Below are 27,100 nucleotides of genomic sequence, written 5' to 3'. Positions count from 1 at the left end.
CTGTGCTTAAGGTCTCACAACTAGTATTGATGGGGCTGAAGATGACCCAGATCAGTGCTGTGAAGCAATTCCCACAAAACGTGTGACCCCCTGAAGCACCTCGATCTCACCATGCCTCAAAGAAGGCACAATTGAATGGACCAAAAAAAAAAAGTCCCTGACAAACTTGCAGCATTGAGAAAAAGAATTAGGTTGTCTTCTCTCTGAAAAAGTCAATGCAACCCTTTAGTGTTCATGGATTTCTACTTTTTTTCCTACTTCAAATGAGGCCAATTTAATAAACAAAAGTCAGACAAAATACATTTATTTAATAAACAAAATACATTGGTGAGGGGATACAGGTGTGTTTCCATAATAACTTGTTCTGGCACATGCTGCCTGCTGTGAGTGGCTCATAAGAACCTGGGTGGGGTATACGGAGAAAGGCTTTAGATCTTTTCACAAATTTCTTAGGATAGAGTTGCCCAAAGGTGATGATGACTCAGGCCACTGCTGAATTCTGTTTTTGCAGTTTTCAGAAAATACCCTATCTAACCAGTTTCTTTTTCCTATGTGCATTATGTGTGTGTGTGTGTGTCTGCGTATTTGATAAATACACATACACACCAATTCCCCTTTTCATAAAATTTCCCCAAAAGTTAAAAACAAAAAACACAAAACCCAACAGCTAAATACTATGACATCCCAATTAGTAAACACAAAACAAAACGCTTTACAAAAATGAGTAAAATATACCACATGCACTCAGCTTCCACACGGTAGTAGCCAAGTGAGGAGGCTGCTGGGATGATGTCTGTAGTGGCGGCCAGCTCAGCGGAATTGCCATTCTCAGTTATTAAGTTACGTGTAAGACATGTGTGACCCACTGGATGTTTGTGAAGTGACGCTCGTGCTTCTGCTCATGCCCTGTTCGGTCCTTAGCCGGGCAGCTGTCCGCCTCAGAGCCTGAGGGCCATTGCCAACTCCCATACTGCTACCTCGGGGTACCCAAGGCATTGGCGTGGAATGGTGACCTCCATGACTAGGGACCCACCTTGCATTGGATGGCCGCAGGCTTGTGGTGGGCCACCTATGGGATGCCCCGAGTGAGATCCTGGACCCCCAGTTGGACTGTGAGGCAAATCAGAAGCTCTGGAGGAGCTGTGGCTGAATGCGTCAGAGGAAAGGTTACTAAAACCTAGTCTTTCGCTTTCAGACTTGAAAGCGTTTAATTGTGTTGCTCGACGCTCCAGCAGGCTTTGTATTCGTTCCGTAGATTCATTCTGAAACGTCAGTACCTCTTCTTCTATCTGTTGTGGTTTGGGGGGGGAAGCAAAAAGAAAGCTCATTTATTTTAAAAAATCTATAAACTACAGAAGCAATAATTATTGTGGTTTAAAGTGAATCATAAAATGTTCACTCAGGCTATTTTAAAGGATGTACATTTAAAAATCAAAGAGATGTACTGTAGGAATCATATATAACTTATATTGCTAAAATATATAAAAACAAGTTCTTAAAAGCAAAGGTCTTAACCTCTATTAAAATAATAAATGAAGGCAATTATCATCAATGGCTACTAAATCCACTAGGTAAAAACAATGAAAAAGAAAATGTATAAGGAAAATCTAGCCTTATTAGACATACCATCATGTCACTCTAATAAAATAAATATGGTATTGGTGTAGGAACCAGCAATTAGTAAAACAGAAACAGAATGAAGCTTGTAAGTTTTTAATGCAGAACAAAAGCACTAATTAATTTAATGGGAAAAACAACACAGGCACAAGTGGCCAACCACCTGGAAAAGAATAAAAATGGAACCTCATCTGATACCATATTCCACACAGATCAGAGCATTAAGGGATTAAGAGTGTAAGTGAAGGCACTGAACAAACAAAAACTATAAAGTTTCCATTAGAAAGTTAGGACACTCTATGTACTTAGAAATTAGTGGTTGGGTAGCCATCACAATCAGTTCTGGACAACTCACAGGCTTACAAATACATACAGCTGACTATAAATTTTTTTAATGTGAAAAAATACATAATAAAGTCAATGACAATGGGAAGAAGCTGATGGAGAACTTGTTAATGAATGAGAATACCTGAACCCACTCATCAAATATCACTTCAAAGTGGGACAACTAGACATTATACATCTTTTGATGTGATGCAAAAGGAAGTGTAACACAGTAACCCTTATGAAAATTCCTCACAAAAATTTTTAAAAGGAAAAAAATTTTTTAATATAATCATGCCCCTCGATCTAATTACCAGTTTACAGGAAATATAAAGTGAAGAGGAATGCATTGAATGACACCATGAGGTTGGAATCAGCCAAATCCAAAGGTGAGAATTCCTACAGAGCAAATGACCCAGTCCACAATAATACAAGAAAGGGCAGGGGAGACCGAAAGGCTTAAAAGACAATCAAATGCAATGTCTAGACCGTGTTTGGGCCCCAGTCTAAATAAACCAAGAAGACATTTTTTAGATACAAAGGAAAATTTAAGTATGGACTGAGTATTAGGTAATCTTAAACATTTATTATAATTTTGTTAGTTAACACAGTGGAATTATGACTATGTTAAAGTAAAAGAGTCCTTATTTCCTTATCTGTGTTTGGAGTGAAATGATTCTATGCTGGGATTTGCTTTAAAATATTCCAGATACTCTGCCCCATATTCTGCTCCCCTAAAAAGCTGCATGTGGAGTGGGGAAACACATGAAATATTAGCAAGATACTGGTAACTGTTGAAGTTGGGTAATGAGTATTTGGGGACTTCATTGTACTAATTCTTAATAATTTCACTAATATTTTTGTGTATGTTTGAAAATTTCCATGACACAAAGATTTTTAAAAATAGGAAATAAAGAGTATTTTAAATAAATATTCAATTAGGTTTCAAGATATTTGAGGACTTAAACCAATAGTCATTGTTCTCTACAGAAATCTAGCTCAACGGATATGTTTAATTTTTGTGTATTTTTTTTTTACTAAGTTATCACTGATATACAATCTTATGAAGGTTTCACATGAGCAACATTGTGGTGACAAAATTCACCCATATTATCACGTCCCCTCTTATATGTCATTTTTTAAAGTGCCCTTTATAAAAAACACAATTTAGCATGGAAACACATGCAAATAAAAAACCACCACATAATGTGATCAGAAGTAATAACAGATTTATAAGGTGAAGCAGAAATACAAAGGGATGGAGTAATTCACTGTATAGGGGAAGAAGAGTAGGGCAAAGAAGTCTTCTCAGAGAGGGTGACAGAGACTGGATTCTGAAGGAAAAGCACAAGTTTACCAGAAGACAAGGGAAGGGAAAGATATTTTCAGCAGAGGGAACATGGGCAAAGGCATGCAAAATGATAAAATGTGTGTGGGGAATTACAAATAGGACTTTGGTAGGGTGAATTTGAAAATTATTAAACTCTAAGTGCTAACGTGTTACAAAGGTTTAAAGAGGGCATTTCGTAATGAAGGTTGAAAGAGAACTTAGATTAGACACAATGCTTCTATTAAGGGAAAGGTATTAAATTGTCTGTGGTGACTTCTGAGTGGTGGGATTAAAGACATTTTAATTTCTATTTGTTTCTCTATAATTGCCAAATTAAAAAAAATGTGTATTTGTAAAATAACTTTTCTACTCTTTAATATCTACATATAAAATACCCAACTCATATAGAATTAAATTAATATATCTGCAAGGATTCAAATAACTTCAAATTTTTCTTTTAAATATTTTTCTTTCTTTTCTATTTTAAATTTTCAAAACTCCATTTATTAAGAACATTTAATTCAAAGGACCTAATAAATGATAGGCTTGTACTGAGGATTTAACTAATTTGAATGCCTTGTATATTATTTGAAGGAAACTCATGATAAAAATGTTAAACACATTAATGCTTATCCACTTTTATTCAGTAAGCACAGCTTCAATTTTGTTTTTGAATTAGTTTTGTCATTTAAGAAACTCAGAATATTTTTCAATAAAAATTAAAACTAATTAAGAAGGGTGGTTTCACTGAATATAAGACTTCTGAGACTTCTCTCCTAACCTATCTTTTCTGAAATCAAATGTGATATTTTTGTGTGAATACTTTCAGTTTGAAATGTCCTATAAGATATTCCAATTGTCAGTTCTTATTTAAAAACTACCAACCATGTTATTGATACTAAGTGAAATATTCAGGAAAAATTAAAGGAAATGATAAAACAAAGAAAAGCCTATTTATACTTGGAAATACTGCCACTTTTTATGCATGTATGAAATTCACATAGAATTTTAACGTTTATAGTTATGTTGTCATTTTGCTGAAATTTAATGTAAATGAAGCACAAGAAAAGTTGCAGTAAGACCTCATGTGAGCCTCAACTGAGGCTTACTCTGCTGGTGACCTGGAGGACAGTTCTTGGTTCATTTGGAGGCTCAAAGCAATCTTCAAACAGAATTATTATTCATCTAGAAACAACTAACATTCTCTCTGGTTCCACCTCTATTTTCAGATGACTGTTTCTTATCTGTACAATCAGTAAGCACAAAGTACAGAAAATATAGATGTTACAATGTTTACAAATCATACCATGGGTGTATCACGGCCTTGGGAGTAACCAACTGGCTGACCCCAAACTGCTTTATATTCATGCACTTCACTTGAAATGTAAACATGAGCCCTAAAAATCAAGTAGCAACTCAAAGCACTGTAGATTTATTCCACTGTTTCTTTTATTATTTTTAATACTAAATGACCTTATGCATGTCCATTATCAAAATAATGTAAACCATCACAACCAGTCTCCTATATTAATATAGCCACTATAAGCATTAGTTCAATTCACTTTAAGTGTGATTTGTCTTTATTTTATTCAACACCTCATAAGCATTTTCCCCATTATTGCTATCTTTGTAGCCATCATTTAAATGTCTGAGTAAGATTTTAAGTGGCTTGGTCATGAGCACTTAATTATTTTAGATGGTTAGGTGTTTTAAACCATTATAAATGATGCCATAATTAACATATTTATGCATATTGCTTTTACTGTATTCAGGATTTCTTTTCTCTAAATTCTTTGCTTAACATTTTCAAAGATCAATACATACTTCCAAATTGCTTTCCAAAATGCACTAACAATGTATGAGAGTTCCACTGCACTTCTGGCAATGCTATCAGCCCTATGCCAACATTTTACCTGGTTTTGTAGAACATGAAGGCCTTAGTTCATATATTGAAATAAGACTACACCTAAGATACTTATTAGCACTCTTTAACTGAGCCACTAGGTGGAGCTACAAATACAAATAAAACTACCAATATTTCTCTCTTAACACTGTTACTGAAATAGTATAGGTTTTTCTTTTAGTGATAATTTTGAAGCATAAGAGATGGAACTTTAGATTAAATTTCAAATATGCAAGTTGAAATCAGGCAGATTTATGAATTCTGTACATGGGACAACTACATTTTTCTAAAAATTTATATGTGTTTCAATCTGCCCATCTTGAACGAGAAACATAATTGAGATCAATTTTAGAGGCAAGTAACTGTCAAAGGAGCCAGTAATAAAGACAGCTGAGCCAGCGAAATAGCAACACCTTAAGACCATATTTTCTTAATATAAATGAGGTATTCTACTTTTATCACAAGAACTGTAGAAAACAGAGGAAAATCTATGGGCCAATTAATAGTCCAGAAGCAATGACAATTTTTAATAGACAAAACCCTTAGGCACATGGTAACTTACAAGGGACCAATGCACCTAAGACCATACCAGCTGCTGAGAACTTATGGCTCAGGAATTCTGGAACATAACATTCAATCCTGGATACAACTGATATTCTACTACTACTCAAAACAAATGTCTTTCCTCTCTTTCTTTCTCTAAATCTTCTGCCCATTATTCTTTCTCCACACACACACAGACATAGAGCCTCAGTACCTTAAAAGATACAAGTGAATTTAGGGATTCTTGTTCTAATGTATATGACAGAATAAGTAAAAAAAATAAAGATACATCTAGAAATAATATTTTCAGCCTAACTCTTCATCTGTGTAAAACTGGTTTTACCTTGTTTTCTAGTAATCTACCAATCTGTACAGTGCCAGACCAAGGATGAATGAATAAAGTATATTCCTAATCCTTATTCCTTGTCTCTCCCAAGCAATTACTAAAGTTTTTTCCTTTACTATCCAACTTTTTCTCCAATTTATTTAGGTAAGAACAAAAGTTTTTTGATTACTGCTTCAATTTATTTGCTCGTAATTGGTTTGTTTAAATTTTGTGTTTCTTCCTTTGTCAGTCTTGGAAGTTTGTATTTTTCTCAGAAGTTGTCCATTTCTTCTAGGAATCCATATGTTAGCATATAGGTTTTCATAGTATTCTCTAATAATTCTTTGTATTTCTGTGGTGTCTGTCGTGATTTCTCCTTTCTCATTTCTGATTCTGTTGATGTGTGTTGATTCTCTTTTTCTCTTAATAAGTTTGGCTAGAGGCTTATCTATTTTGTTTATTTTCTCAAAGAACCAGCTCTTGGTTTCATTGATTTTTTCTATTGTTTAATTCTTCTCAATTTTATTTATGTCTTCTCTGATCTTTATTATGTCCCTCCTTTTACTGACTTTAGGCCTCATTTGTTCTTCTTTTTCCAATTTCAATAATTGTGAAATTAGACTATTCATTTGGGATTGTTTTTCCTTCCTTAAGTATGCCTGGATTGCTATATACTTTCCTTCGCTGTGTCCCACAGAAGTTGGGGCTTTGTGTTGTTGTTGTCATTTGTTTCCATATATTCCTTGATCTCTATTTTAATTTGTTCATTGACCCATTGATTATTTAGGAGCATGTTGTTAAGCCTTCATGTGTTTGTGAGCCTTTTTGTTTTCTTTGTACAATTTATTTCTAGTTTTATACCTTTGTGGTCTGGGAAGTTGGTTGGTAGAATTTCAATCTTTTTGAATTTACTGAGGCACTTTTTGCGGCCTAGTGTGTAGTCTATTCTGGAGAATGTTCCATGTGCCCTTGAGAAGAATGTGTATCCTGTTGCTTTTGGATGTAGAGTTCTACAGATGTCTATTAGGTCCATCTGTTCTAGTGTGTTGTTCAGTGCCTCTGTGTCCTTACCTATTTTCTGTCCGGTGGATCCATCCTTTGGAGTGAGTGGCGTGTTGAAGTCTCCTAAAATGAATGCATTGCATTCTATTTCCTCCTTTAGTTCTGTTAGTATTTGTTTCACATATGTTGGTGCTCCTGTGTTGGGTGCATATATATTTAGAATGGTTATATCCTCTTGTTGGACTGAGCCCTTTATCATTATGTAATGTCCTTCTTTATCTCTTGTTACTTTCTTTGTTTTGAAATCTGTTTTGTCTGATACTAGTACTGCAACACCTGCTTTTTTCCCCCTGTTGTTTGCATGAAATATCTTTTTCCATCCCTTGACATTTAGTCTGTGCATGTCTTTGGGTCTGAGGTGCGCCTCTTGTAAGCAGCATATAGATGGGTCTTGCTTTTTTATCCATTCTATTACTCTGTGTCTTTTGATTGGTGCATACAGTCCATTTACATGTAGGGTGATTATTGAAAGATATGTACTTATTGCCATTGCTGGCTTTACATTCATGGTTACTAAAGGTTCAAGGTTAGCTTCTTTGGTATCTTACTGTCTAACTTAACTCGCTTATTGAGCTGTTATAAACACTGTCTGGTGATTCTTTATTTCTCTCCCTTCTTATTCCTCCTCCTCCATTCTTTATATGTTGGTTGTTTTATTCTGTGCTCTTTTGTGTTTCCTCTGGTGACATCTATTTAGTCTTAGGAGTGCTCCCACCTAGAGCAGTCCCTCTAAAATACCTGTAGAGGTGGTTTGTGGGAGGCAAATGCACTCCACTTTTGCTTGTCTGGGAATTGTTTAATCCCTCCTTCATATTTAAATGATAATTGTGCTGGATACACAGTATTCTTGGTTCAAGGCCCTTCTGTTTCATTGCATTAAATATATCATGCCATTCTCTTCTGGCCTGTAAGGTTTCTGTTGAGAAGTCTGATGATAGCCTGATGGGTTTTCCTTTGTAGGTGACCTTTTTCCTCTCTCTAGCTGCCTTTAAAACTCTGTCCTTGTCCTTGATCTTTGCCATTTTAATTATTATGTGTCTTGGTGTTGTCCTCTTTGGGTCCCTTCTATTGGGAGTTCAGTGTGCTTCTGTAGTCTGAGCAACTATTTCCTATCCCAGTTTGGGGAAGTTTTTAGCAATTATTTCTTCAAAGACACTTTCTATCCCTTTTTCTCTCTTCTTCTTCTTCTGGTACCCCTATAATGTGGATATTGTTCCTTTTGGTTGGTCACACAGTTCTCTTAATATTCTTTCATTCCTGGAGATCCTTTTATCTCTCTCTGTGTCAGCTTCTCTGCATTCCTGTTCTCTGATTTCTATTCCATTAATGGCCTCTTGCACGTCATCTGCTCTTAAGTCCTTCCAGAGATTGTTTCATTTCTGTAATCTCCCTCCAGACTTTATCCCTTAGCTCTTGCATATTTCTCTGAAGATCCATCTGCATGGTTATGACCTTTATTTTGAATTCTTTTTCAGGAAGATTGGTTAGGTTTACTCCTTCTCAGGGGTTGTCTCTGTTAGTTTGGTCTGGATCAAATTCTTCTGCTTTTTCATGGCGATAGAGGTAGTTGTGTGGAGCTGGTGCATGTGATGGCTGGGAGAACGTCCCTTCTTGCTGTTTTGTGGCCTTCCTCTCCTGGGAGAACAGTGACCCCTAGTGGCTTGTGCTGGGCAGCTGCTCGAAGACAGGGTGTCTGATTCTTGCTGAGCTGCTGTGGATGAAGCTCTTCCCAGTTGCTCTGGGCATGGCCACTGCCTCTATGGTGGAGTTGCGCCAGAGGGGGAACGGGCCGGAGGCTGTTTATCACAATGAGGGGCCTCCGTGCTGCGCAGGTGGTTGGGGCACCCGGAGTTCCCTGGGATTCCCAGTTACTGGGCCGATTGTGCTGGGGCGCTTCCATCCAGCTGTGAAGCCCCTGTCCCTTTAAGATTTTCAAAGGGCACTCGCTTTTCTTTGTCCCAGGGGTGCCAGCAGTGGGGACCCACTCACAGGTCTTCCTGTCCTGTTTCCCTAGCATCCAGCACACCACACACTGTGTGTCTGTGCTGCGGTGCAGATGGCTGGGGCTGGCTATTTAGCAGTCCTGGGCTCCCTCTCCCTCCCCGCTCTGACTCCTCTCCTCTTGCCAGGAGCTGGGGTGAGGGGCGCTCGGGTCGCACATGGCTGTAGCGTGTATCTCACTCCCTTTGTGAGACACTGGGTTCTCGCAGGTTGTGGATGTAGTCTGGCTTTTGCCCTGTGTCTTCTGGTCTCTCTTTTAGGAATAGTTGTATTTGTTGTATTTTCAATAATATATATGGTTTTGGCTGGAACAAATAGTTCAAAAATTCATATGGAACTACCAAATACCCCAAATAGCCAAAGCAATCCTGAGAAGGAAAAGTAAAGTCGGGGGTATCTTGCTCCCCAACTTCAAGCTCTACTACAAAGCCACAGTAATCAAGACAATTTGGTACCGGCACAAGAACAGAGCCACAGACCAGTGGAACAGAATAGAGACTCCAAACATTAACCCAAACATATATGGTCAATTAATATATAATAAAGGAGCCATGGACATACAATGGGGAAATGACAGTCTCTTCAACAGCTGGTGTTGGCAAAACTGGACAGGTACATATAAGAGAATGAAACTGGATCATTGTCTAACCCCATACACAAAAGTAAATTTGAAGTGGATCAAAGATCTGAATTTAAGTCATGAAACTATAAAACTCTCAGAAAAAAACATAGGCAAAAATCTCTTGGACAGAAACATGAGCGACTTCTTTATGAACATATCTCCCCAGGCAAGGGAAACAAAAGCAAAACTGAACAGGTGGGACTATATCAAGCTGAAAAGCTTCTGTACAGCAAAGGACACCATCAATAGATTGAAAAGGTACCCTACAGTATGGGAGAATATATTCATAAATGAGAGATCCGATAAAGGGTTGACATCCAAATATAAAGAGCTCACATGCCTCAACAAAAAAAAGCAAATAATCCAATTAAAAATGGGCAGAGGAGCTGAATAAACAGTTCTCTAAAGAAGAAATTCAGATGGCCAACAGACACATGAAAAGATGTTCCACATTGCTTATCATCAGAGAAATGCAAATTAAAACCACAATGAGATATCACCTCACACCAGTAAGGAATATCACCATCCAAAAGACAAACAACAACAAATGTTGGCGAGGTTGCGGAGTAAGGGGAACCCTCCTACACTGCTGGTGGGAATTTAAATTAGTTCAAGCATTGTGGAAGGCAGTATGGAGGGTTCCTCGAAATGCTTAAAATAGAAATACTGTTTGACCCAGCAGTTCCACTCCTAGGAATTTACCCTAAGAATGCAGCAGCCCAGTTTGAAAAAGACAGATGCACCCCTATGTTATCGCAGCACTATTTACAACAACCAGGAAATGGAAGCAACCTAAGTGTCCATCAGTAGATGAATGGATAAAGAAGAGGTGGTACATATACACAATGGAATATTATTCAGCCATAGGAAGAAAACAAATCCTACCATTTGCAACAACATGGGTGGAGCTAGAGGGTATTATGCTCAGTGAAATAAGCCAGGCAGAGAAATACAAGTACCAAATGATTTCACTCATATGTGGAGTATAAGAACAAAGAAAAACTGAAGGAACAAAACAGCAGAATCACAGAACCCAAGAATGGACTAACAGTTACCAAAGGGAAAGGGACTGGGGAGGATGGCTGGCAAGGGAGGGTAAGGGTGGGGAAAAGAAAGGGAGCATTACAATTAGTATGTATAATATGGGGGGGTACAGGGCAGGCTCTACAACACAGAGAAGACAAGTAGTGATTTTACAGCATCTTACTACGCTGATGGACAGTGACTGTGAAGGTGCCTGTGGGGGGGACTTGGTGAAGGGGGGATCCTAGTAAACATAATGTTCTTCATGTAATTGTAGATTAATGATACCAAATATGTATGTGTATATATATATATATATATATATATATATATATATGGTTTTGGGAGGAGATTTCCACTGCTCTACTCATGCCGCCATCTTGACTCCACCTCCCCACAATTACTTTTTTCTATTACTTATACCTGTTGTTGTATGAGTGCCCTGCGGTAGGAGACCCTCTGTTCAAGCTCCCGAAGCTCTCGATCATCTTGTGCCTCAGCCTGCAGCTTGATTTTGCTGTGATATGCATTCAGCAGCTCCAGTTTCTGCTGCAGCTGCATTTTCAAAACCTGGCACTCTGCCTCCTGTGCTTCATCCAAATGCAGCTGAAAGAGAGAAAGAAAACAGATATATCCTCCTATGAGCTATGAGCTATCTTTTCATGACGTCTGGAAAGGAGGAGGTGTAAGTTAAGACAGACTACTCTTCTATAGGGCACAGCTGTTCTCGCTTACATCTTGGAGTAAACATCTCCGAAAAAAGGAAAACATAGTACCAATGATGGCATTATAAGGATAAAGCTATCATAAGCTACTTGGATGATGCCTAAATAATCATTATTTTTTTAAAGAAAAATATAGATTCTGATTGATATAAGACTCTGAATCTTTTCTCTCCAGTGGAAATAACTATAGAACAGGGACAAGCATGCTACAGCTTATGGGCCAAATCTGAACAGCTACCTGATTTTTGTTTTTGTTTTTCAACAGCCCACTAATTAGGAATGGTTTTTACAATCTGAAATGGACATATTTTAAATGGCAATGTAAATACCCACATAATAACCCCAATTTTTCCTCCTGGCCCACAAAGCCTAAAATATTTACTATCTGGCCAATTAAGAAAATATCCGTAAACTTAACATAGCAGATATTTTGTATCTGCACTCAAATGGAACCACCTGGATTCCCAATCAAGTACTACTTTTCAAACACTGCTTAACAAAGCTGCTTCTCCAATCTTGATATGCTGCTGGTATCTGTACTAAACCCCTGCAAGGCACCAGCAGAGAGCCTATGTAGAACCTCATGTCCAAGTGTATCAAAGAGGATTATATATACATCATGCATATTTCCAAGCAATGCTGAGAACAAGAAGAATATGGACCAGCAGCACTATTTCCCAAGATGCCGCAGAATTTTCATTTCCACCTTAATATTTTAATTGTTGGGATTTTATTAATGTGGTGGAAGGAAAGGGGCACTATATTTGTTTTGCCTAAGTAAAATAAACTTACGGCTTGAGTGGAAAGCATTTCACAATTGCTGTGGTCACACTGCTCAGCTAAGATGGCTAACTTCCGGGTCTGCTCCTCCTTAAGCCGTTTCAGAACAGCTTTGCGCTCACTCTTTGGTGTAGATTCCTGTAAGTGTTTTCTTAAAGCTTTGTACTGTCTGGTTTGGATTTTACAGGTGTCCTGGAACTGCTTTTTGATTTGGAGTTTTTTAGACTGTAAAGAAAAGAAACAAGACATATAATTTTTAACATATGGCATTTGGTATAGCTTATGCTTACATGAAAAGGCTAGAATAGAAAAGAAGAGGAAACAAAAACTCAGATCATAAGGTGACAGGTACCTCTATACTTGGGTCAAACCATTGGATTCCATGCAATTTTATAACAAACTCTAAAACATAAGAATACCAAGAACTTCATTTATCATAGTACTTCAGGCAACATTTATTTTGTTTTTAATTTAGTGAAGTGAGTAAATATTAAAATTACCTTTGATAACTGTGTATATAGATGGCAGAAAATTATATTTCTTTTCATGCACTTAGTATATATAAAATAATTTTACTGGCCAGTCAGTATTTTATCAGATCTCTGAAGCAGAAAATAAGTATATTTACTCTGTTCCTTGTCTAAGACATTTTGCTCCAATTTCTTTTAATGACAATCTCAACTGTAAATATAGTCTGTGATGGACCCCATAAAAGTAGGGTACTAGTAACTGACTGATACTGTTATTACAATTGTCTTTTCCTTACGATACTGAACTAGGTAGAAACTACTTCATAAGGGTTTACTCTTTAGCATCATGAGCAAAAACCTGAAAGTTAACTAATCTTTCAAAGGTCAAAGAAAAGTTATGAGGCAAGGGAAGGGACAACAACCCTTCTTGCGGTAATGATAACAGACATGAACTACATAAGCAGTTTTGAGATAAAATAATTTGGGTTCAGAAACAGAAAAACTCTGGCTTTAAATCACAGGTTAATTTTTCTGTGAACTCAAGTTTTAACAAAACTTAGTAAGATGAGATATATTTTATAAGGTATATCCCTCAAGCCTACAAGTAACAACACTCATTTACTACACAAAGGCAGAACCTATAGTTGAAATTATTTCCCTCAATATATATATTGCCAGATATTGAATGGTTGAGTCAGTGTGCAGATGCATGTATGACCAAACACTCTTGTCAAGGAACTAGTTCACGCTCTTTGCTCCAATACTACAAAATCAAATATATATCCTTTTCTGCATTTTACACCAATTGAGGTACTAAGCCATAGTTATGTACCTTTATTCTGTGAAGGGTCAAGAAATGTCTAGCTAGAAAGACAAACTCTTGGTTTAGTTGGCTTAGCACTGCTCTTAAATACTGCCCTTGGTTAATAAAATTCCTCCAAGTTAGGAATGGAACAATGAAATTTAGAATTCTCTTCTGACTTTGTGTAACAGACTCCATTCTTTAAAAAACTTTTAAATATTCAAATATTTTTGCCAAGAAAACTATAGTACTCCGTATCACTAGCTAATGACAAAAAGGAATGCCCTGAAAATTTTTTTTAACAAGATTAATACTTATACCAAGAATTAACTACATCCCACAATGTTTCACTCAAGTGAAAGCAGGATAAACGTGTTCCAGTTGTTTCTTAATCACTTAATACTGACAAAACATCACCTGATGGCAGATGAAGAAATGGCAGATAGACAATAGGTGTTTACCCAAGTCATTCCACAGAAATGGTGCCCAGTGTCTACAAATACTGTCAGCTTATCTAAGTGTGCACACTGACGTCCTCCTATCCCCCTTAAAGTCTTGGAGAAAGCTGGAATAGTTGCCACTATTGCAGTTGAGCTATTACTTAGTAAATAAAAATTTACCTAAAAAAATTGCAACTGTTACTTACATAAATGAAATGACCTGGTGTTAAAATAGAGTCTGTTTTCTCCACAAAGGGACTAGGGTTACCAAAGGGAAGGGATTGGGGATCGTGGGTGGGGAGGGAGGGAGAAGGGGATTAAAGGGCACTATAATTAGCACTCACAATATAGGTGGGTCATGGGGAAGGCAGTACAGCACGGAGAAGACAAGTAATGACTCTGTAGTGTCTTACTACGCTGATGGACAGTGACTGCAGTGGGGTTGGAGGGTGATAGTATGAGTGAATTGATAGTATGAGTGAATGTTGAAACCACAATGTGCTCTTGTGAAACCTTCATAAGATTGTTTATCAATGATACCTTAATTTAAAGAAAAAGAGTCTGTTTTGTTCAAATTGTGCAAGTAGGTAGATATATACAACTAAGAGGAACATGGTGATTTTCTTTCCCACTAAAGTAACAGAAGAATTTCTTTAATGGAAAATCTTGAGCTTAAGTATCACGAGAAGGAAGTTTTCTATCCAAGGTCTGACTATGATTGTGAAACATTATTTTTCCCCTTGATTTTTTAATAGTATCTGTGAGAATAAGACTAGTGTTGTACAAGCTTTCAAACTGAGAAGGCTGTAACAACAGGGAAAAAAAGGAAGGGTTAAACAGCAAACAACTAACCTATGCCAAGCCCCAGAGTAATGAAGTCGTATCAGATTTGTGGTCTGACCAAAGAAAACCAGGAAGCTTTCAGTGTGGTTTACTTCTGGGTGCTGCTCACTTTAAAATTGTAATTAATTTTATAGACATGCTTTAAATATCTTTTGGTGGGAAACTGTACTGTGTAGCTACTACAAAGACAAAATAAATCTGGAAAATCATTAAGAATTCTGATTTTCATAAGCATTAACTAATAATGGTTATGTGGGTAGTCAACATATGAGCCACTCTGGAAGCGATGTTCATTAGCTGTTTTGAAGATACAGCAAAGTAACATTTTACTTAGATTCACAAGAAAAGGGTGAATCTTAGCTTTGCTTCTGTATTTTGTTCAGGACAACCTGTATGAATGGAGCTGCATAGGAATCAGAGATACCTCTGATTTTGCTTCTGGTTTTGACACAGATTACTTCTGTGAGTGAAGTTCACTTCACTTCAGGACAGTTACTCAGGTAAGTGTTGTTACATGATAGTTCTATAATTAAATTGTCAAAGAGTTTGAAAAAGGGGGTAAAGAAGATACTGTGGGATCTGGGCCTTATTGGATGTAAATAAAAGTTTAAAATGTGCAGACTTGTACAGATTAATTGACGTACTACTATGAATGACAACATATATAGTGGGTTGTTTCAGTTTTTTGTTTATTAAGATGCATGTGATTAAACTTCACATATTTATTACAAGTTATAAAATTTGAAAATTCCTTGGAATTGTTAACTCTGGTTAATTTTGGTAGAGGGGCCTGGACCAGGTGGCTTAAAGGACAAGGAGAGGGAAACCTTTAACTTTATAATAAATACACTTCGGCATCTTTTGAATTTTGTATCCTATGAATAAATTCGTCTGTGCAAAGCAAATACAAAATTTAAAGTACTTAGAAATTATATATCACCAACACTTGTCTTTCCTTATTTGTCTACAAGAGGTCATATAATAATAGCTTGCTTCACTCTGATGTGCTAATTAAAAAAATACACTCCAACTACACATGCCCTGGTCTTACCTATGCTATCAAGCACAGAAAGAATGGGAGTAACAATGTGATAATTCCACTATTCTTCTTAGGATGAGTATAGACAATGAAGGGAGAGGGAGTAAAAAGGCATTTTTCATTCACTGGTTTCTGTACTAATCAAGAACTTACTGCCTCTTTTGGATACAAATCACATTCAGAGGAAACAAGATCCCAAAACTATAGAACTTGGAACAACAGAGAGAAGCCAACAGGTTAGTATGTTGATATATATTTGTAGTATCAACATTGGACATCTGGGTACAGTTAAAATAAGAATTTTGAATCTCATTTATGGCACTTTCTGCAGTGAAAATGTTCTGGCCATTTTTTGGTACTCTGCTGAGAAATACATAAGCAGAAATCTGTAGCTACAGACCCTCTACATCAAAACTAACCAAGCATGCTTAAAATGAAAAGAAAAAAAGCTTATTCAATTTCTTTATGGCAGACATCTGGCTCAGACTTTTAGTGTTTACATGATGCCTTTTATCTGTTCTCCTTTGTCAAGAAGCTTAGGCTAAAGTTACCTTTAGACTCTTAGACTGTTGTTGAACCTCCATGGCATGCTTTCGCCTTAGTCCTTGTTCTCTCCGTTTATTATGCTCCAGCTGGTTAGTGAGCTCGGCTTGATGCTGCAGTCTGATCAGCTCAGAGCGCATCTTCTGCCTTGTGTTGAGCTGGCGGAACTCCAGTTCTTGCATGGATTCGTGATGTCGCAGTAGCGTTGCATGCTCCAAGTCCATTTGAGTCTGCCTCTTATTTAACTCCTAATTCATAACAAAAGACAAAGGCATAATTTACTGATGTACAGTGCCAGGCGAAAAAAATCCTAAGAAGCAGAATAACCAGGATATAGATGTAATCCTCTGATTTAATAATGGCTGCACAGTAAATATTAGGGTTTTATTACTGTAACTGTAGAAAATGGGCAATTGGTAGCATAATTTCCTTATCTGTTCATTAGCTATTTATACTATTTTTAGCAATAAGCTTAAGATATATCAAATCTGTCCCAAGAGACTTAATGTCCTTTCCACTCTCTTTCATTTATGTTTCCTAATTTTGTATTTGAAGAGGACTTCTAAGTCATCCTTTGAATTTCTTCAGTGTATACATTCAATTCTATTACATGCAGTATACCCAGTATAGTGTAGTGGTTAAGAACACAAGACTCTAATAACAATGAAGCAAAACTGAAGGAACAAAATGGCAGCAGACTCAGACTCCAAGAATGAACTGGTGGTTACCAAAGGGGAGGGGTGTGGGAGGGTGGGTGGGGAGGGAGGGAGAAGGGGACTGAGGGGTATTATGTTTAGTACACATGGTGTGGGGGATCACGGGGAGAATAGTGTTTCACAGAGAAGGGACATAGTGGATCTCTGGCAACTTGCTGCACTGATGGACAGTGACTGCATTGGGGTATGGGTGGGGACTTGACAATATGGGTAAATGTAGTAACCACATTGTTTTTTCACGTGAAACCTTCATAAGAGTGTATATAAATCATACCTTAACAAAATATTAACAAACAAACAAACAAACAAAAAAGAACACAAGACTCTAGGGCTAGACTGCCTGCTTTCTAAACCCTGGCTCTGCTACCAACTAGCAGTGAGTCCTTGGGTTAATTACTTAAACTCTCTGTGCTTCAATTTCATCACTTCTCAAATGGAGACCATAACATAGCTGTTTCATAAAATTAACATGAGGCTGAAATGAATTCATAAGTGGAAAGCTCTCAGAATACCTACCTCATGATCAGTAAATGTTACAACAATTTTTTCAGTTTAAAAAGATCAAATATACAACACACACACATACACTCACACACACTCTCTCTTTTTCTCTGTCGAAGGAAGCCAGACTTGGCCCTTTCGCCTCTGCTGCCCCTTCTCCAGGGGCCAACATTTGGTGCATATGTTTCCCAACCTTCCCCATGCTGTCATGACACAACTATTGCATGAAAACATATAGTTTTAAAATTGAATAAAAAAATATATTATAGGTATATAATATGCTTTCTTTACCGAAAAATATAATGGACAAATATCCAGATCAGATCAGGACATACAGATCTTTCTTTTAAGTTTTATAGTAAGCTTCTGCTTTGTGATGCCATAGTTGTTCCATTTTTTGCTTATGACAAATTTTCAATAAACATCTACACATGATACACCACATGATTATGTTATTATTTCTTTAGGATAGAATTTGAGAAGTGGATTTGATGGATAGAAGATACATGCAAATTAAATTGTAAAAGCTGCTGAATTATGCTCCAAAATGGCAGTAGCAATTTATACTCTTCCCAACGTTGCCCACTTTCCCGTGCCACTACTAGGACTTACCAATTTTGTAGACTGATCTTATCGAATTGATTCAATTGTTTTAATTTGAATTTCTTTAATTAGTGAATTTGAATAATTAACTTATATTTGAAGTTTAAGCCATTCTTGGAAATAAATTGATCTTTGCTCATAGGTATACCTGATAATGAGAACCATTGTTTTCATTGGCATAAGTTTCTACATATGCCCAATGAATAATTTCATGATTATAAAAATATGTTAAATGGTAGTATATATCTTCATGGCACCCATTTTGGATGAAAAGACATAAATTATCCAATTAATTTTCTCACATTTAAAAATTAATACTTCTTTCACTCATGGATTTGATATTTATTAAATATTTACTTAATACATATTTATTGAATACCTGTTATGGGCCAGCCACTAGGTATAAGGCCTGGAGATATCTATCCACTGGATATAAAGCCCTGAACAGAACCTGGGACTTCATATAATTTCCATTCTCCTTGGGGAGAGAGAGATCCCCCGAAAAAAGTGTGCATGTGTGTGTGTGTGTGTGTGTGTGTGTGTGTGTGTGTGAGAAAGAGAGAGAGAGAGAGAGAGAGAGAGAGAGAGAGGAGTGCAAGAATATTTAAAGAAGGAGAAGGATTTGGTGATCAGAATTGGGGAGATATGAAGTGAGGGAGAAGGTGAACCGTGTGGGTTGGGTTTCCAGGGAAGAAGGACTTAGGCAAAGGGAAGCAGAAGCGCTCTCAGGCCTTGAGGGTGGGATGTGACTGACATCTTTTCTGGAAGATTCTGATTTCACACCAGTTAAACATACCTCCATGACAAGGTCCTGCTCCAAGTTACAGCGCCCAAGGAATATCTTTCTTTGGAAGCGACGGCATTGCAGCCCTAGGCACTGTCTCTGATGTTGAAGAAGATCAGTCTTTTCCGCGGCTTGGAGATGCTGGATGTTCTCTATCTGCTTTGACAGCCATTCCTGTTTTTCTTTCCTTGGGGCGCTCCGGCTTTCATTCAGCGCCTGGCAAGATAAAAAACAACTGAGTTCAAAATACATAAAAATTAACTACATGAATATATTATTTGGCAGCTGGTAATCTTCAGTAAAAGTACTTAATTTGTGCCCTCTCTCAAGGGCAGGCAGGGCGATGACCTTAAGGAGGTAGGTAGTATTTTTCCATTTCTTGAGTTATCCATGAAGTAGGACAAGAAAAGAGAAAACATACACTAGAAAACATGCATACTTTTTAGCTTTGCACAGCCATATTTATGATGGCTCGTAGCTTTGAAAGCACACAATGATTGGTGAATGAAGTAAAGCATCTTTCTTTAAATCCCTCCCCAAAAGGGGAAGAAGGCAGTGCTTTCAAGTAAAAATCACACACGAATTAAAATCAAGGTTAAAATATAGTTATGTCTCACTTCTTGATTTTCAACAATAGAAATGCTAAGTTTTTGGCAAAGTTAAGGATGGGTTCAGTATAAAAGACTTTGGAAATTAAATGGAAAATCAAGAAAACTATAGGAAAATAGAGACCTTTTAGAATGGATTTAATATTCAGCACTATAACCACGGTACAAGGCAAGACCAATGTTTTTCTACAGCATTTTAAATATCATCTCACAAACTACCTAAAAAAAATTTATTTATACTGGACAAGATGAGAATGTTGACAATACATTCAATGATACAAACCCGAGGATGCTAATTAATACTAGTATATTTCAACCTAAAATGCATCAACCTTGTAGAGAATATAGCCATCTTTCCTAGGTCTAAGATGACTTTTCAGAGACTATTAACCTTATGGTTCTTCATCTGTTATTCAAGAAAGAAACCAATTATTCATTACTTTCATTAATAAGATATTCAAACACATAAAAATAAAAAGCTCATAAGCTTGTAGTTCTCAACTTACAGATGTCAGTGATAAGACAGGGATAATACAGGCATGTACACAAAGCTCACTTGGCTGTTTTTCAAAATCTTTTGCCAAGGAAACTCCCCACCCACCAAGACTCTAGTATGTCCCTTCCTCTATACCGATAATAATCATTCTAAATGAACACACACACACACACACACACACACACACACAAATGCACAAAACTACCCTCTAAAAGAAAATGAACTTATTAGTTAGACTATGAATTATATGCTTAAGGATTATCTAAATCAACACATTCACTTATAAAACTAAAAGCTCATTTCACTAAGAAACAACTATAGAACTGCATTTTGTTGGTATTTATTTACAGTTGGGAATCCTATTTACCATCTTTTCAAATTCCATGTTCTAGTACTGAGTTTAGCTTTTAGATTACAGTAATGGGAATACATACCAGGTTATACTCTTTCGAGTCAGAAAAATCTTATCAATGAACCTCACTTGGCAGGATATATATAGCAAGGCTTTGTGCCACCAATATGTCCTTAATAAGACTTGAATATCTAATTATAGGTCAAATTCCTACACACACAAAAGCACTGTACCAAAGATATTATGGTTATATTATCAATATTAATTTATCTGTGTGCTAATAATTTATTACATGGGCTAAAAATTTCAGCCCATCAGTTTGTAAGAGGGGGTGTAACTGGAGAAGTCTTGGTGGGTGGGGAATTTCCTTGGCAAGAGATTTTGAAAAACATAGCCAAATGATTCTTTGTGTGTATGCCTGTATTATCTCTGTCTTCTCATTGACATCTTTAAGTTGAGAACTACAACTTTATATGATTTTTTTATATTTATGTGTTTGAGTATCTTATCAACAAAACTAATAAAGAATTGGTTTCTTTCTTGAATAACAGGTAAAGAACCATAAGGTTAATATTCTCTGAAAAATCATCTTAGACCTGGGAAAGATGGTTGATTTATATTCTCTGCAATATAATAAATATGCAATAGCTGACACATATCATTTTCATGTCCTGACCACTATCCTGAATAATAATCCCCTTTCAGAAATTGCCTTGGAACAACCATGGCTTTCCTCAAAGTTAGAGTACATCTGCGATAAAAAGAAGTTCAAGAAAGCAGCACATAAAGGGCAAATACACATGAAATCATGTAACCACAAAGACATGATTAGCATGCTTTCCTATTAAAGAAAATGGGATGAGCAGAAATGCCTCTTATCCTTATTCTGTGTTAAAATCAGAATAAGAACAAATTATTGTAATCTGAGCCCAAAGTAAGAAGGTATGATTTACTTTTCAAGGAAGAAATGTATGGCTCTTTTTCACAGCTAAAGTATTTTTATTTCTAGTGACTCAGTTACTCAGTAAGTGCTTAGGAAAGCTATTATAAATAATAGCTTCATAAAATAATTTAAATGTTCAAGAGATCACTCTTTCTAGATCCCACTCAACTGAGGATATCAGCCATTGAAAATAGGTTATAATCAATGTCCTCACTTAAACTGATATATAGTTAGTGGCCACAAACAAAAGAAAAATTTATGCTAATGGTTCTATGAGTAGATCACTATTGAATATAATCAGTAAGCGGGTAAGTGGCTTGAAAAGTTCTATAAAGTAAATACCTTCTTAAGCTGTTCCTTCTGAAGTTTATATTCTCTCTTCTGGGACTTCAGAAAGCTGTTCAGTTCTTTCTTCTGCTGGGCCTGAAGATGTTGCTTAAATTTTTCCTCCTCCTTGGACATCACTTTAGCCTATAGCAAATTTTTTTAATGGATCAAATTAGCTCAGCAGGTAAGTTCAAAGCAGCCGTTTAATACACATTAGCAAGGATACTTCCTCCCACCTAAGAATATAACATCAGTATAATCATTACCAAAGCAAGAATATCCAATAAATTATTAAGTATTACTCAGCATCCTTATTTGAATTTCAGAGAACCAATAAAATGGAACTCATCTTTAAAATGCTGATCTTTTACAGGGTCAGTGTTTTCACCTTTTTTCCCCCATACTGGAGTATGCTGCCTGACACCCCTCCAATAAAGCAAAACAAATGTAATTAACTTATGACCTTTTATCTAGCTTGACTTGTATATTAAATAATGTAATACATTCATCTTCAAATTAATCCCTGACTTTTAATTTGTATTTTAAGTAATATGAAAATGTTAAATATTAAATCCCAGTATAATATTATCTTATTTCTGATGATATATGCAATAGTTGACCCATAAACAATGTGGAGATTAGGGGTGTTGACTCCCAACACAGTAAAAAAATCCTCATATAACTTTTCACTCCCCAAAAACTTAACACAGCATGCTGCTGACTGGAAACCTTACTAACAACAGGAACAGATATTCACACATATTCTGTGTGTTGTATAAATTATATACTGCATTCTTACAATAAAGAAAGCTAGAAAAAAGAAAATGATCTTTCAAACCATCTCTCAAAACATTTTCCAAGATGTTTATTGAAAAGCAATACGTGTATAAATGAGCCCGTGCAGTCCAAACCTATGTTATTCAAGGGTGAAGTATACATATTCATTGCAGAACATTTAGGAAATACAGAAACACACAAAGAAGAAAAATCTTGTATGATTTTACCAGCCAGAGACAACCAATATTAACATTTTGGTGCGGATCCTTCCTAATTTTTTCTAGGCATATATAGACATAGATATAAATATATAAAATGAATCTAAAATCATATTGCACATCATGTTTCATGAATTGCTTTCCTAAACATGTTAGTATCTACCACTTTACAAATTATTCAAGAAAGTAAACACCAAACACGATTCTAAATATTTTTACATTCTCTCACCAAATTATTTCAAAATCAAATATTCATTTACAACAGAAATTATTTTGCTAAATTCTCTATTACTGTGAGAGAGTGATTCTTCTTTTTTTGCAGGGAAGGGTGAGCAGGGTAGCTATAAATGCCTCAGGGTGGACTAGCCAGACATATTTGAAGGTATAGTGTAAGTTTATTGAGAAGTTTACATTTTACTTGACAACTGTGATGATCAAAAAATAAATTGAAACAAATGGGAAAGCAAGGAAATTAGAAGACAAGTTTTCACGTAACTCCTAAAAAAATGCAACTTTATCATATAGTCGAATGATACTTATTTGCAGTAAACAAATGGGCTAAATCTGGATCTGAAACCCTCTTAATCCCTCTTACTTTAACATTCTCTGTATATTATAGTACTCTTCAGTTCTTCTGATATAAAAATGCCACTATAAATTTAAGTCCAAAAAGTATACAGAGAATGATGAATGATTTCTGAAACCGAAATTAAATACTGATTTATCAAACTCCTCATATAACCAAAGTGTCCAAGGCCTAGAGCAGAATACTTAATGACTTTTTTTTAGTAAGTTATCATTGATATACACTCTTATGAAGGTTTCACACGAAAACCAATGTGGTTACTACATTCACCCATATCAAGTCCCTGCTCAAAACCCCACTGCAGTCACTGTCCATCAGTGTTGTAAGATGCCACAGTCACTACATGTCTTTTCTGTGCTACACTGTCTTCCCCATGATCCCCCCCACACCATGTGTGCTAATCATAATAGCCTCAATCCCCTTCTCGCTCCCTCCCCAACCACCCTCTCACACCCCTCTCCTTTGGTAACCGCTAGTCGCTTCTCAGAGTTTGTGAGTCTGCTGCTGTTTTGTTCCTTCAGTTTTGCTTCATTGTTATACTCCACAAATGAGGGAAATCATTTGGTATTTGTCTTTCTCTCCCTGACTTATTTCACTGAGCATAATACCCTCTAGCTCCATCCATGTTGTTGCAAACGGTAGGATTTGTTTTCTTTGTATGGCTGAAAAATATTCTGTTGTGTATATGTACCACTTCTTCTCTATCCATCCATCTACTAGTGGACACTTAGGTTGCTTCCATATCATGGCTATTGTAAATAGTGCTACAATAAACATAGGGGTGCATATGTCTTTTTGAATCTGACAGCTTGTTTTCTCTGGGTAAATTCCTAGGAGTGGAATTCCCGGACTAAATGGAATTTCTATTTTCAGTTTTTGGAGGAACCTCCATATTGCTATCCACAATGCTTGAACCAGTTTACATTCCCACCAGCAGTGTAGGAGGAATCCCCTTTCTCCACATCCTAGCCACCATAATTGCTCATAGTTTTTTCTATGTTGGTCATACTAACTGGTGTGAGGTGATAGCTCATTGTGCTTTTAAAATTAGTGATGTGGAGCATCTTTCCAAGTGCCTGTTGCCCATCTGGATTTCTTCTTTGGAGAAGTGTCTGTTCATATCCTGTGCCCATTTTTTAATCAGGTTATTTGCTTTTTGGGTGTTGAGGCATGTAAGCTCTTTACATATTTTGGATGTTAATCATTTGTCAAATATGTCATTTACAAATATATTCTCCCATACTGTCGGATGCCTTTTTGTTCTGCTGATGGTGTCCTTTGCTATACAGAACCTTGATGTAGTCCCATTTGTTCATTTTTGCTTTTGTTTCCCTTGCCCAAGGAGATGTGTTCAGGAAAAAGCTGCTCATGTTTATGTTCAGGAGATTTTTGCATATGTTGTCTTCTAAGAGTTTTATGGTTTCATGACTTACATTCAGGTCTTTGATCCATTTTGAGTTTACTTTCATGTATGGGGTAAGACAATAATCTAGTTTCATTCTCTTGCATGTAGCTGTCCAGTTTTGCCAACACCAGTTGTTGAAGACACTGTTGTTTCCCCACTGTATGTCCATGGCTCCTTTATCATATATTTACTGACCATATGTGCTTGGGTTTTTATCTGGGATCCCTAGTGTGTTCCACTGGTCTGTGGGTCTGTTCTCGTGCCAGTACCAAATTGTCTTTGCAGTAGAGCTTGAAGTCAGGGACCATAATCCCCCACCTGCTTTATTCTTCCTTCTCATGATTGCTTTGGCTATTTGGGGTCTTCCGTGGTACCATATGAATTTTAGAACTATGTGATCTAGTTCATTGAAGAATGCTGTTGGCATTTTGCTAGGCACTGCATTGAATTAGTAGATTGCTTCAGGCAGGATGGCCATTTTGACAGTATTAAATCTTCCTTTCCATGTTTATTGGTATCTTCTTTCTCTCGACTGTCTTGTAGTTTTCAGGGTATAGGTCTTTCACTTTCTTCATTTGTTTTTATCCCTAGGTATTTTATTCTTATTGATGCAATTGTGAATGGAATTGTTTTCCTGATTTCTCTTTCTGCTAGTTAATCATTAGTGTATAGGAATGCAACAGATTTCTCTGTATTAGCTTTGTATCCTCCCACTTTGCTGAATTCAGTTATTAGTTCTAGTAGGGTAGGGGTGGATTCTTCAGGGATTTTTATGTATGATATCATGTAATCTCAAACAGTGACAGTTTAACTTCTTCTTTTCCAATCTGGATAACTTTTATTTCTTTGTGTTGTCTGATTGCCATGGCTAGGACCTCCAGTACTATGTTGAATAAAAGTGGGGAGAGTGGGCATCCTTGTCTTCTTTCTGATCTTAGAGGAAAAGCTTTCAGCTTCCCACCGTTAAGTATGATGTTGGCTGTGGGTTTGTCATATATGGCCTTTATTATGTTGAGTTACTTGCCCTCTATACTCATTTTGTTGAGATTTTTTACCATGAATGGATGCTGAATGTTGTTGAATGCTTTTTCAGCTTCTATGGAGATGGTCATGTGGTTTTTGTCTTTGTTTTTGTCAATGTGGTGGATGACGCTGATGGATGTCTGAATGTTGTACCATCCTTGCATCCGTGGAATAAATCATATTTGATCATGATAGACGATGTGGTTGGTATATTTTTTTATTTGATTTTGTTGAGTATTTTTGCACCTAGGTTCACAGGGGTATTGGTCTCTAATTTTCTTTTTTGTGGGGTATTTGCCTAGTTTTGGTATTAGAGTGATGCTGGCTTCATAGAATGAGGTGGAAGTATTCCCTCCTCTTCTACTCTTTGGAAAACTTTAAGGAGGATGGGTATTAGGTCTTCACTAAATGTTCGATAGAATTCAGCAGTGAAGCCATCTGGTGCACGAGTTTTACTCTTAGGTAGTTTTTTGATTACCAATTCAGTTTTGCTGCAGGTAATTGGTCTGTTCAGATTTTCTGTTTCTTTCTGGGTCAGCCATGGAAGGTTGTACTTTTCTTGAATGTTGTCCATTTCTTCTAGGTTATCCAGTTTTTTAGCATACAATTTTTCATAGTATTCTCTTCTAATTCTTTGTATTTCTGTGGTGTCTGTAGTGATTTTCCTTTTCATTTCTGATACTCTTTATGTTTACTCTCTATTTTTTCTTGATAAGTCTGGCTAGGGGTTTATCTATTTTGCTTATTTTCTCAAAAAACCAGCTCCTGCTTTCATTGATTCTATTGTTTTAATCTTCTCAATTTATTTAAGCGAGCTGTAATCTTTATTATGTCCCTCCTTCTACTGACTTGGGCCTCATTTGTTCTTCTTTGTCTAGGTTTTTTAATTGTGAGTTTAGACTGTTCATATGGAATTTTTCTTCTTTCCTCAGGAAGGCCCATATTGCAATAAACTTCCTTCTTAGCACGGCCTTTGCTGCATCCCACAGATTTTTGTGGTGTTGAATTAGTGTTGTCATTTGCCTCCATATATTGCTTGATCTGTTTTTATTTGGTCATTGATCCACTGATTATTTAGGAGCATGTTGTTAAGCCTCCATGTGTTTGTGGGCTTTTTCACTTTCTTTGAGTAGTTTATTTCTAGGTTCATACCTTTGTGGTCTGAGAAGCTGGTTGGTAGAATTTCAATATTTTTGAATTTACTGAGACTCCTTTTTGTGGCCTAGTACATGATCTATTCTGGAAAATGTTCCATGTGCACCTGAGAAGAATGTGTATACTGTGGCTTTTTGGTGGAGCATTCTGTAGATATCAGTTAGGTCCATCTGTTCTAAAGTGTTGTTCAGTGCCTCTGTCATGTTACTTGATT

At 36.5% G+C, this 27,100-nt stretch overlaps 1 protein-coding gene across 1 annotated transcript in view; it reads right to left on the bottom strand.

The window, feature by feature from the left end:
• Nucleotides 1-288: 288 nt before the first annotated feature.
• Nucleotides 289-27,100, bottom strand: part of LOC130683243 (serine/threonine-protein kinase TAO1-like) — a 126,036-nt gene continuing 99,224 nt past the window's right edge. The window contains 5 exon segments of the mRNA XM_057499501.1: nt 289-1,026; nt 1,029-1,289; nt 11,174-11,356; nt 12,268-12,480; nt 21,738-21,866. Of these exon segments, the coding sequence (XP_057355484.1) occupies nt 841-1,026; nt 1,029-1,289; nt 11,174-11,356; nt 12,268-12,480; nt 21,738-21,866 (972 nt within the window). The 3' untranslated portion in view covers nt 289-840.

The sequence above is a fragment of the Manis pentadactyla genome, chromosome 4, assembly GCF_030020395.1.
Source record: "Manis pentadactyla isolate mManPen7 chromosome 4, mManPen7.hap1, whole genome shotgun sequence".
NCBI lineage: Eukaryota > Metazoa > Chordata > Mammalia > Pholidota > Manidae > Manis > Manis pentadactyla.
This window is presented reverse-complemented; position numbering and strand designations above follow the sequence as displayed.